Raw genomic sequence first — 12,400 nt, 5'->3', positions numbered from 1 at the left:
TATTTTACTTTGTGGGTGCACCTCTACACAGATCTGACCTGTAAATTGGCCTGTTGGCACCACATGTTTGTCTCAGTGGGGATAGATAGGCTTAATGCCATACTGTGGAATATTCTAGGCAAAGTAACACCATTTGAAGGGAAGTGAAGGGAACACTGCAGGTTGTTCGAGATATTTTTGAGCATTAAAACACCTGTAACTGAATGAATGCAAGACACAAATGTTTAAGTCTATACTGTGGAACATTCCAGCTAAAGCAGTCTCCATGATGACGGGAAAATTATATAGTGCTCCTTTGGAATGTTTCACAGCATGGCATTAAACATCTATATCCCTTGGCAGGCTTACAGGTCAGATCTGTGGAGAGGCGAGCCCGTTCACAGAAGGAAAACATGCTGTACAAGTCATGTTTGAATGTCCCCGTTCATTAAGATGAGATGATTAAACTAGATTAGAGTAGTGGTAATAATATTGATTTCTGTGCTGTACAGCGTCTGCAGAGTAGAAGCTGATCTTTACTACGTGAAAGCAATTAGCTGGAACTGAATGAGCTTCAAAAACGATCAACATAAACACATTTTCTTCATGGCTTATCTTTTGGCAGCAGAGAGCCGGGTCTAGCTAACATACAAAAGGGAGCTGCTGAATAGATTTTATTTTATTTTATTACAATTATGAGTCTAATCTGATGAATTGCGTGTCAGGAGCTGTACCTATGAACGTATACTGCCTCTAAATACAATATATTTGAATGGTCCACACATTTATTTAGTAACAGTGTATAGACTGTACAAATGTAAAACTGGCTCACTGATGGCCAATATTAACATTTCCTTCTTCCAATTACTGCGATTTACGTGGTGAAAATGCCAAGGATGTTCTCACATTCACACATTTTAAGACATGCAAAAGAATATCTATAGCTGCCCCCAATGCACTGAATCATCGTATTGAACTCAAATGTCAGCAAATTAAAGGATTCACTGTAGCAAAATGGAGAAATTACTTAAAAATGACTCATATTTGTGCTGGTTTGAGTCAGATTTAGTTCTGATGTAGACTTTTTTGGTTCTGTTCTAGTCCTAGTTTAGTCCTGTTTTTGAGGACTACCTGTGTTGTGTTTGATTGTGAAAATGTTCCGTTAAATACTCATCTTACTTACTTATTCTTCAAAAAAATCATGGTATTTTTGGATAGCAGAATTTTCTCAATATAAATGAGAAAATTAGCTAAAAAAAAACCAAAAACTTCTAGGGTTGTTCCCATAGACCATATATATAAATGGACATAGCTAACCTGCTAGCTGCCGTGTTCCAAATAGGAAGTGATCATGGTTGTGTTTCCAGCTCCAATTCACTTTCTATTGAAAAACTTTCGCCCCTTTCTCTGTAACTGCTATTGTCAGACTCGTCATTTTGGTTTTAAAATGTTTTTATTAACTCACTCTACATAATCATGGTGTTTTCATTTCGCTATTGTGTCCGTAACTCAAGATATAAATATTAATAACAGACAAATCAAGCGCCTTCTTTCCCCGGTCGTTAGCGTTAGCAACAGCAACAGGTTTGACAGTGTTGCTATGCACCTGCTCCCTGCTAAACCAGTGGTGTGGGTGGGAAGAGGCATTACTTTAAACAGTCTTGCTCCAGATTGGCTCTGTGGCTGCTATGATACTCGCGGTTGGAATTCGAGATATGGTACTCAACTCCAAATTCGCCGCTCTAACTGCTAGTCTTGATGAACTTCATTTGACCAGAGCCGAACGCTGTAGATGACGTCACACTCACTTAGTCCACTTCTTTAAACAGTCTGTGGTTATACTTTGATAACATCGTACTATAAAATGCACATGTAATTTAAAAGTGCAGTTTTACTCATACAAAAATAATCAACTTGTTCTTTTCTCTCACAGCTACGACGTCTCCATCCTCACCTCAGCCTGCCATGACGGCTCTCTGCTGCGTCACCCGGACAACCACCCCCACCCCTCCCTCTACGCCATGGTCCAGAAGTCCCACCCCCACCAGCCTAACGCCTGCAAGGGAGACATGGCCGCCATGATCGAGGACAAGAAGTTCGAAGCCGACCACGACCGCGACGGCTTCCCTTACGACACCTTACACATCTACGGCTATGAGGGCCCTGAGTCGCTAGCCGGTAGCCTTAGCTCGCTCGATAGCTCATCCAGCGGTTCGAACTTGGATTACGATTTCCTCAACGACTGGGGACCTCGCTTCAGAACCCTCGCTGAGCTGTACGGAGTAAACAACCACGAGTATTACCACCAATATTGAGATTCAAAAAAAACAAAACACATTTCAAAACGGTGGTAAAAATGAGCCATAAGATTTCAACTGCCGAAAAAAAAACAAAAAAAAACATCCAATCTCTTTGCAACTGGCCGTTGATCATCGAGTTAGCTTGTTAACTTGTCTTGTCTTGTCTAGCCCCGGTCTGTTCTCTCCCAATTAGAGCGCCATCCGAAGGCAGCGGGTTCCTGTTGAATCAAAGGACCCCTGATTTGGTTTTGATGGCTCTTTCCGTCCTCTCGCGGGTGTTGACGAGTAACATCAAAATGCAATTCAACGGGAGCAGGCAAAAAGGGACCGCAGACGAGCAAAGAGATGAAAGTTAAGACAGCTACTATGATGTGTCTTTATATATATATATCTACTCCACAAGTGAAAAGTGAAGATATAAGCCTATTATTTTATTGTACCTAAGATTTTTTTTTTTCTTTCTTGGTTCTTAGAGGCAATTAGTGTCCATCTTGGAAAATTGTATTCCCATGACAACCACTAGCCCTTCATTAACATTCATGCTATGTACGAGTGTTGGTTTGACATGGCAATGATAGTAAGCAAAAGTGGACCACATTAATTATACTGAAATATAAAAAATACACTCTGTACTTTAGACTGTAACTATATTTAGGAGTTGCTTTGTTTTATGTTTAACCAATGAGACAAAAAGTTACCAGCTGAAGTGACCAAAAAAAGATTTTATTTTTCTGCTGAAACATAAGTAATAACAATTTTTCAAAATGTCAAATTCAAATATATGAAAACACTCTATACCACCTTGTGATGTCATGTGATAATACAGGAAGTGCTCCACTGTGTTTTTAATCTCCACACACCTTCACTAGAATCATTTAGATAATTTCAGCCCTGGAATTGTCAGTCTGTACTGAACAAAAAACGTAAAAAACAGTAGGGGTTAACTTGAAAACTACTTCATGACATCATAAGGTGGAACGGAGCATTTTGAGCTTTGGAAATGTAAACAGACTAATAAACCAGGATTAGTGAAACATGTGTGAATGAAACACAACTCCAGGTCTGTTTTTGAGGGGGTAACCGCATCATAACATGGTTTAAAGCTCACAAGAGTCAGTTTTGTGTAATATAGGACCTTTAATTTATCAGTAGTTGTAGCTCATCTGTAACTCCAATGTGGGGAAAAATAAAAATTGAAGTTATTTTGATGGATTACAAGTAAAATCTAAAATCTGTTACATTTCAACATATGTGCCTAACAGAAAACATACTCCCCAAACTTTAAAAGCTAGCCAAGTCATAGTTAGCGAACCACGTCTGCTTATATTTATGATCAGTCGTATCTTTTTACAATACGACTTGTGGCATTTTTCATACGCATAAAAACCCATATAATTTCTTAAAATGGATGAAAATAGATACACTTTATAATGCTGATATGTTTTACTGTAAAAATGCGTTTTTCATGAATTGACTTAAAAACACCATTATGTCTGATTTAAATATACTCATGAATAAAAGTCGTTGAATTCGAAATTGCGCATGTCAAACCAACTCACTGCTCACTTTTGTTTTCTCGAGCTTTCTATTGTTAGCCTGTAATCATCTTTATCTTTGATGTTTCCTACTTTTTTCTTTCAAACCAAAGGACCAGAGACAAAAGGTGTTTTTTCTTTCTTTTTTTTTTTTTTGATCCAGAAGTTGATGATTGGATTTGTAAATAGGGATTTTTATTGTTTGAGGTGAGAAACTTTTGAACAGCCACCAGAGTTTTAAGTCAAAGAGAGCGGGTGTGGTTTGATCAGCCAGATGTCCTCGCTTTGTTGTTTCAAGAATCCAAACTACAACTTTTTTGCTGTAAATGAAAGACAAATCCAGTCACATCAACATATACAAAATAACAGGGATGGTCTGATATAGATATTTTTCGTTTCAACCGATACCGTTATCTGATAATCACCTTGCTGTTGTGGCCAATAACCGATCGTGCTGGCGTCAATCATTCAAACTCTACAGCAATTCCCACGAGTTGATGTAAAGTTCACGATTTTACTTTCACTTTGGCTAAAATTATCCCAACATCAATTTTAATGGTTTACAGCATATTTTTTTATTTTTATTTTTGTAATGATAATGTAAAAATACAGCCACATTTTAGGCTTAATGTGTATTTTTTTTCCACTGTAAGGCTTTAATCCGTTTAAACAGACAAGCCGTCACAACATAAAGACAAGACTTGAAAAAATATTGGCGCGAAATATCGGGGAAGTTTCTTGCACCAATCTGGCTTTCTCAGTTCTGGTAACGATATCCATACTTGGGCTTTGTGTATGTCCTGATTCCCAGTATCTACCGATTTTGGGTTACTTACCTTAAAACTACTTCAATATGTTGCAAAAAATGTTAAGAATTGTTAATATTATAATAACATCTAATCTATTTCGTAAATGCGAAAAGAGAATTCTATCAGTCCTGATTATGAGGTATCACATGTCAAAAGTTATTGGGTTGAAGTTGGTAAAAATGTGATCTCAAAATGGCTAATTGGAATATCGGATCAGTTTTGGAAAATTGGGAATCCTGGTATTGATATCGGTGCATCCCTAATGGTTTTCACATGAGAAAAACTTGAGCAACCTCATCAGGAAACCCTTTGTCCTAGTGTAAAAGACTCATTCTGTGCCTCTAAATGCCCAATTTTCCCTGTTATTTTTGCTCTTAGCCATGAAAAGACAATAGCTACCCCGACAGAGGAAACGGTAGCGGAGAAGCATGGACAGAATTACAACGTTTTCATAGGTTTTATTTGACACAACCCATCATCAGGGTCATTCAAAGAGATGTAAGCTCCAAATCCCTAAGGCCCACTAGAACAGAAGTCATGCAGGAAACGCACAGTGACTAAAGGCAGATATTTGGACAGCGGATGGCTCTGATCGCTTTAACCTCCCATCCCCTTTGGCGGACCGACACAAAAGTGCTACTCGTCTGAACGTAAAAGTCCAGGTGACTCAGGTTTTTATAAAGCCTTGTCCTCCAGTGGTCCTGTTTTGGGCACAGATTTAGTTGTGTCCTGTTCTAGCCCTGGTTCAGTCCTGATCTAGTCTTGGTTTGGTTCTACGTTTAGTAACAGTTTAGTCCTAATTTTGATGTTGTCGTTGTGCATTTACAGAACTCATCCTAGAACTACAATGACTCTGGTTCAATCCTGGTTGGGTCCTGTTCTAGCCCGGGTTCAGTCCGTCCTGATCTAGTCTTGGTTCGGTTCCACGTTTAGTCCGAGTTTAGTCTCCATTTTCATGTGGTCATTGTGCACGTGTGCTCGAAAACTGCATTTTGTTAAATTGGATGAAGGGTTTTTGGGGAATCCGTTACTATGAGTTGGTCGTGAAGATTGCTAAAAGTTCCGTAAGATTTTTTTTTTCATTTGACCCAGATGAAGCCAAAGTGATGAAGTGTATTTACAGGCCAAATAGAAAATGTGCAAGTTCTCTCAGTTCACTGCACGGTTTGGAGTCCAGATAACATCATGGTTGGTGATTATTTTATTTATCGATTAGTTGCGATTAATCAATGAACTTATTTCAGCCTTAGGAAGACGTTATATTTGTGGTTTATAAAATGTGTAGCCTTATTTGCTATCTCTTTATGCTATGTCCCTTCTGGGGTTCCTTTAGAAATACATAACAAAGGTAAACCAGTCTTGAAATGTTCATCTGTTCAAAATGTTCTGACTTCAGGAAGGGTAGAAAGTGTAGTCTTTTTGTGATGAAAACTAGGCCAAAGCAACAGGAAGATAAACACAAAATGGTGGTCTGACATTCAAAGGATTTATCACAAAAAAAAAAAAGAAAAGAAAATGACAAAAATGTATCTGGAGATGTTTTGTGTTCCGGTATCTGGGGAACTTATCTTTCATATCTTTAAAGTTCAAATTCTAATAAACTGTGAAACAAAACATTTCGCAAGAATCCATCTAGACGACTATATACCCAGATGCCTATCAAACAGTGCCACAGTGGATTAAGCGTTCACCCGCTATCTGGAAAGTTTCCTGTTCAAACCTCATTTCCATGTTTTTGTTTTTGTGCCTCCGAGCAAGACACTTCACCCATATTTCCCAGAAAATTCACAATTCACATAGCTGGCTGCAACAGGAAACCAGAATGAAAAATATATGCATTTTACATTCAAGGACATTTAACTTTATGGCACTCGCGTACATTTTCAAACTCAATTATAAGCTAACTTTTAGAACGTTGTAGATATATGAATCAAATCTTAGCACCTTGTAAGACAAACTCAACTGCTAAATGATCAATGCTGTAACCTTTTTACCTTGAGTGTAATTACCTTGAATAATGGCTCCATGGACCGGCTGACCTTTGACCTTCAATTGTTTAAACACTTGGTAGAATTTACGACTGCGGGCCAGTGCTGTGTGCAGATAAATCTCTACCTCTGCATTTAGAACAGCGCCTCATTTAGGTCACCGTTTTAATAGCTGATCATTAATCAACAGTGCCAGCCTTTTCACCGGGCACACCCACACCTAGCATAGCATGGTCACAAAATATGGCTGAATTTGGAAACGTGCTACTTGAATTTTAGCTAGCTTTGTGTTGAAGTTTCCGTTTAAATGTGACATATTGTGCGTTTTGTAAAGCCGAGTAGTAAAGGGTCCACGCACCCCACTTGTCTCCACGGAGATGTTGTTGCTTCGCTTGGAATGTTCCGCAGTATGATGTTAAACTTATGTGTCTGTGTCTTAATGTGGCCGGGTTCGCCGCTCCACAGATATGACTGTACCTTTTCCTGGTGACACTAATAGCTGGTCTATAAGGAGTTAAATGAGTTTAATGCGATACTGTAGAAGATTCCAGACAATTTAACTACATCTCCATGGAGACAAGCTGGTGGCGCAACCTCCACCAAAAAAGTTACTTTAAATTCAGTTTTGACAATGTTGTTTCCTCATCACAAATATATTTTTTATTGACTTTAATCAGTAGAAAAACAGAATGTAACCCAATTTTTAAGTTAATTAAATTATCTGCCTGCTAGCATCATGTGGCTAAAATGTGCTAATTTTAACATAATTTAGTCCCTACTGTCACTAGCAGAGTGTGCAGATGCTAACCTAACTGTTCACTGTGTTTTTTGGGGTTAACACCATTGCAAAGATTTTCAAATGTTAAAAATAAAAGTATAGGTCTCCTTTAACTTCCGAAACATCCATTATAACTGACAGCCATCTTTGTTTTGAGAATCTTGTTCAAATTGACCAATCGTGTTTATTTATCCTCCCGTTTATTCTATTTGGCTTGGCGCTAACCTCTTTTCCTTAAACCTCGTACACAATAGGAGGAAGTGGCGTCACGCTTTTCCCTGTGCACTTCGCATACATCGGTGTTTATGTCCAGGCCGACTGCTCTAATCAGTTAAACTAAACAACGTGGCCCCTCTGCCATCTGCCCGGCTCTGGCCCCGCCCCTTCCTGTCCACCTTATCTGCCTCATTGTGCCGACTTCCTGTTAGCTAGTGGGAAACGGCGGGCCGGATAAGGCAGAGAGGAACGCAAAAGCAAAGATGGTGAGAACAATGTGGAGTCGTGATGAGATTTCCACCCCGTTTGAATCAAAGACGCTAGCATAGCATTCCCGAGTGTTGTTTACATCCTGGTCTCTGCAAGGGCATTTTCAAGAACCAATCACAAGTCGACAAACTAGGACAAAGGGACAAAGGTATCTCAAGTTTTTGAATAAATATCTGACTTTTTTAAAGGCCCCATATTACACAAAAGGGATTCTTATGAGCTTTAAGCCGTGTTATAATGTTGTTACCCAGGGGCATCGGACTGAGGGGCAATAGGTACTATTTACCCAGGGCCCAGAATGTGGTGCTGCACCCCTGTTGTTGTGTTTTGTTTCAGTAATCCTGCATGATTAGTCGGTCTACAACTCCAAAGCTCTGCTCCACCTTGTGATGTCACGAAGTGGTAGTTTTCAAGATAACAGCTCCTTTTTGTTCAATAGAGATGGGAAATTCCAAAGTTGAAATTATCCAAATTTCCAAATTTTTTCTAATGAAGATGTAAGGAGTTTAAAAAACACAGTGGAGCACTTCCTGTATCACAAGGTGGAACAGAGTGTTTTCAGTTTGACAGAAGAACTAAATATGTCTAAATATGCAATGTTTGTGTGTTAAACATAAAACAAAACACAACTCCCAAGTTTGTTAGTAATGAGGAAACAACATTATAACATAAATCAGAAAGTAGCGTAATATGGGCCCTTTAAGTTTAAAGAGGACAAACTAGAGTGTGATAGACAGTGCTTCAAGTGATAATAAGCACTCCCCTCATTTTTTTTTCCATAAGAGAATTAAGTTTTTTGTGAAAAATGTTAAATGAACATGTCCCAAGACTGAGGAATTACACTGACTGATGATGATGTTTTGACAGTTTAATGGCGGTATCGGGTGGAACTAAGAAAATTATGCCATCGCTCCTCCCCATAATCCTGGTGGAAATATTCTTTAAAATTATATGAAAATGGAACTGTTAAAACGCTTTTTTTTCTCATTGTTTTTACTGTTGGAGCTTTATCAAACAAAGACAATTTCTTTCAGACATTGCGGCGGGCTGCGTGAGCTTGCCTTCTGGACGTACTTTTTAAAGCAATAAGGAGAAAACTACACGAAGGATTGAACAGTTTAACATTTTTTTCCATAAAAATGTAAAAAAAAAATGCACATTTACTTATTTTTTATGCAATGTAAAGGATTGTAAAGGACTATTTTTAAGTGCCATGTTTGTCCGGATCAGCTTGTCTTTAATGTGTGTGTTTTTGTCTATACTATTTTCATTTTTGTATCTGGAGAAAAAATGTGTAGCTAGAATCTCAAACTCAAACAATCTCAACTCAATCAAAGTCTGACTACTGGCTATTGTTAGGCGCCACATTGGTTTGTTTCATTTTAAAGGTGCATTTAAACATGTCAAAAGACACTTATCTAAAGAAGCTAATACACAACTTATCAACAACCATATACGAATTACATTTAACAGACAAGTTGATTTTAAAGAACACATATTATGCAAAACCATAGACTGTATAAAAAAGTGGACTAAGTGAGTGTGATGTCACCCAAACATTTTTTAATAGAAAGGTTAGACATGTCCATTTTTATCTACGCTCAATGTGCCAAACTGACTTTTTGGAGCTTTTAACTTAACCATCTTATAAAGTTGTCTCCTCTTCAAAAACAAACCTAAAGTTGCATTTTGCTTCATTCACGCTTGTTTCATGAATCTGTTAATCCAAAGTCATCCCCTCTGAGCCCCATAAATGCTCCGTTTGCATTTTGCCTGAATTGTTGCATCACAGGTAAAAATCTCAACTTCTCCTGCCGTTTTTTAAGTCCACAAACCATCATAGGCAGAGGGAGCTCCAATGTCTAAATGCCTCATGGGAAACAGAGGTGTAGTTTATAAGTTGAGATTGTTTTACATATTTAGATGATATTTTAAGTCAGAAAATGTGAAATACGTATCCCATGGTAACCAAAAGCATGTTTAAAGGGGAAGTAAAGCTACAAAAATGCATAATATGTGTTCTTTAACTTATCTATTACTCTGTTACTATGGCGTTACTATGGCGTCTACCCTTGAATGTTCATGTCTTGGCTCACAAATGCAATTCCCAAAGTTGCCAGTAGAGTATTGCCAAAGGGCTACACTGCACCTTTAATGTTTGAATCTATTGGAATACCATAATTGTATATCGCATATTTCACAAGTGTGTACAGAAACATGTGCCTAAAATATAGTTCTAAAAAGGCTCACTTGAATCTGTAAAAAGAATCATTTTTTATTACATTTGTGTGTGAGTTGGTGATGTTTTTGTTTAAAATGCATCTATGGGCGACTGAGCACCCGTAGAGTTAAACAGCAGCAGTAAATATTGTTTAAAAAAAAAAAAAAAGATAAAAGCAAGGATCTTTAACAAAACGTGTGCCTTTACTTGGATGAAAAAATGACAAAAATGTGAGTGATTTTTGACGGTGAACACGATGTTTTTCTATATTGTTTTTATGGTGTATAAATGGACTTTTTGTACCAGACTTTTTGTAAGTGTAAAATAAAGATTAATTAAACTAAGTACTGTGCTTATTTAATTCCGTTTTAGGTATATGTGGGCGACAGGAGCTCAGTTGAGTGTTTGTCCACTGATCCAAAGGTTGGCAAACATCATCGGTTGAGCGGTCAGATCCACTGACCCACAGGTTGGTGGAGTGATTCCAGCTCCCACAGATGAATGCTGTTGTTGGGTCCCTGGGCAAGACACTTTACCCACCTCACCCCCAGTGTCTGTGTACACTGGTGGATGAATGTGTGTCTGAATGTGTGAGCAGTTCCTTGATGTAAAGAGCTCTGAGTTTCTTGAAAGTGGAAAAGCGCTGTATAAAAATGTGACCATTTACCATTTATATTAAGTACACACTATAATCATAAAGCAGAACTATAGTAACCATTAGCTATAGCACTCCCTTGTGAGAACACTCTGTCATAGAACAAACTAAAATGTGTTTATTTTTTCTCTTTCCTTTATTGAAATAAGGCTGGGTACAGTGCTCCCTCGTTTATCCCTGGGGTTATGTTCTAAAATAACCCGCAGTAGGCGAAATCCGTGAAGTAATCAGCTTTATTTTTTACAATTATTCTATATTTTTTGCAGCTGTAAAACCCCTCACCACACACTTTATACACTTTTGTCACACAGGCATTAACATTTTCTCACATTTCTCTCTTGTTTAATTAATTAATAGTGACTCAGGTGTATTTCACAGTTCCTCTGACCGCGCCTCTTCGTCCTGGCCCTGGTCGGCAGTAGTGTCGATCCAACATTTATGTACATTTGTCTGAACACATTCTGTACTGTACAGGAGACACGGCACGGAGGAGACTGATGGACAATGGTCCTTTAGCCAATCAGGACGCAGAACACAATGCACGTTCATACGCTGCAAAAACATGTAAAATTGCAGTAAAAAAAATCTACAAAACAGAGAGGGTGAACTGCGATATAGCGAGGGACAACTGTAATCACATACAAAAAATATAACTAACTCGCTTCGGGTTGGAGTCAGACATTTTTGCAAGGCTGGTTTTCTGCCCAGAGCCAGCAGGGGGAGACAACGGGCGCTTCAGGCACACAAACATCCCTAACCATCGCAGGGACTTAGTTAATAAATAATAACGTTTAATAAAGTTGATAAGATAATGCTGGGTCATTTTTACACGTGTTAGAGCACTCTGTGGACCCATCCAGTGCGCACTAGATTTTTTCTCTTCATGTCACTTTTGGATCAGTCTTGTATGGAAGCCCGTTTCTATGGAAGCCCATTTCCGCCATGAAAAAAAAAAATAAAAGCCCCACAGAAAGTCGAAATTACGAGTTTTAAACTCGTAATTATGAGTTTAAAACTCGAAATTACGAGTTTAAAACTCGTAATTATGAGTTTAAAACTCGTAATTATGAGTTTAAAACTCGTAATTACGAGTTTAAAACTCGTAATTTCGACTTTTAAAACTACTAATTATGAGTTTAAAACTCGTAATTATGAGTTTTAAAACTACTAATTATGAGTTTAAAACTCGTAATTAGAACTTTTAAAGTCTTAATTGAGCTTGTAGCACACTGCAACTGAGTGTACAGAGCAGAGGAGACAGGAGGAGGACTGTTATGTTTATCACCTACATACTTTTAAAAAATGAATAAATTAAGCTCCAGTAAAGTTTCTGGCGTCTTGAACAAATCAGTGGGCCCTGAGTGCTGTTCTGACCACTCATGAGCTGTGCTCTGTGTCTGTGAGCGCTCGTTTTCCTGGTCTGAGCAGAGTGCCAGCTGGTCACAACCCCGCTGGTTTATTGAGGAAATTATTAAAATACCAAATTCATTTAATCAAAATTGATGAGGTTCACTTTTTGTAAATGTTACATTCCCAAAATTACGAGTTATAAACTCATAATTCATACTTTTAAAAGTCCTAATTACGAGTTTTAAACTCATAATTAGTAGTTTTAAAAGTCGAAATTACGAGTTTTAAACTCGTAATTA

At 38.0% G+C, this 12,400-nt stretch overlaps 1 protein-coding gene and 1 long non-coding RNA gene across 2 annotated transcripts in view; both read left to right on the top strand.

Annotated features, from left to right (window-relative positions):
- Positions 1–10,264, top strand: part of LOC129456861 (uncharacterized) — a 138,568-nt gene extending 128,304 nt beyond the window's left edge. The window contains exon 2 of the long non-coding RNA XR_008648985.1: positions 8,580–10,264. This is a non-coding gene — a long non-coding RNA (uncharacterized LOC129456861). The remainder of the gene's footprint in view (positions 1–8,579) is intronic.
- cdh5 (cadherin 5) overlaps positions 1–10,264 on the top strand; it is a 108,545-nt gene extending 98,281 nt beyond the window's left edge. The window contains exon 15 of the mRNA XM_033980261.2: positions 1,913–10,264. Within this exon, the coding sequence (XP_033836152.2) occupies positions 1,913–2,294 (382 nt within the window). The 3' untranslated portion in view covers positions 2,295–10,264. The remainder of the gene's footprint in view (positions 1–1,912) is intronic.
- Positions 10,265–12,400: the final 2,136 nt, after the last annotated feature.

This window comes from Periophthalmus magnuspinnatus, chromosome 15, assembly GCF_009829125.3.
Source record: "Periophthalmus magnuspinnatus isolate fPerMag1 chromosome 15, fPerMag1.2.pri, whole genome shotgun sequence".
Classification (NCBI taxonomy): Eukaryota; Metazoa; Chordata; class Actinopteri; order Gobiiformes; family Gobiidae; genus Periophthalmus; species Periophthalmus magnuspinnatus.
Note: the sequence above shows the minus strand (reverse complement) of the source record. Positions and strands in the feature narration are given on the sequence as shown.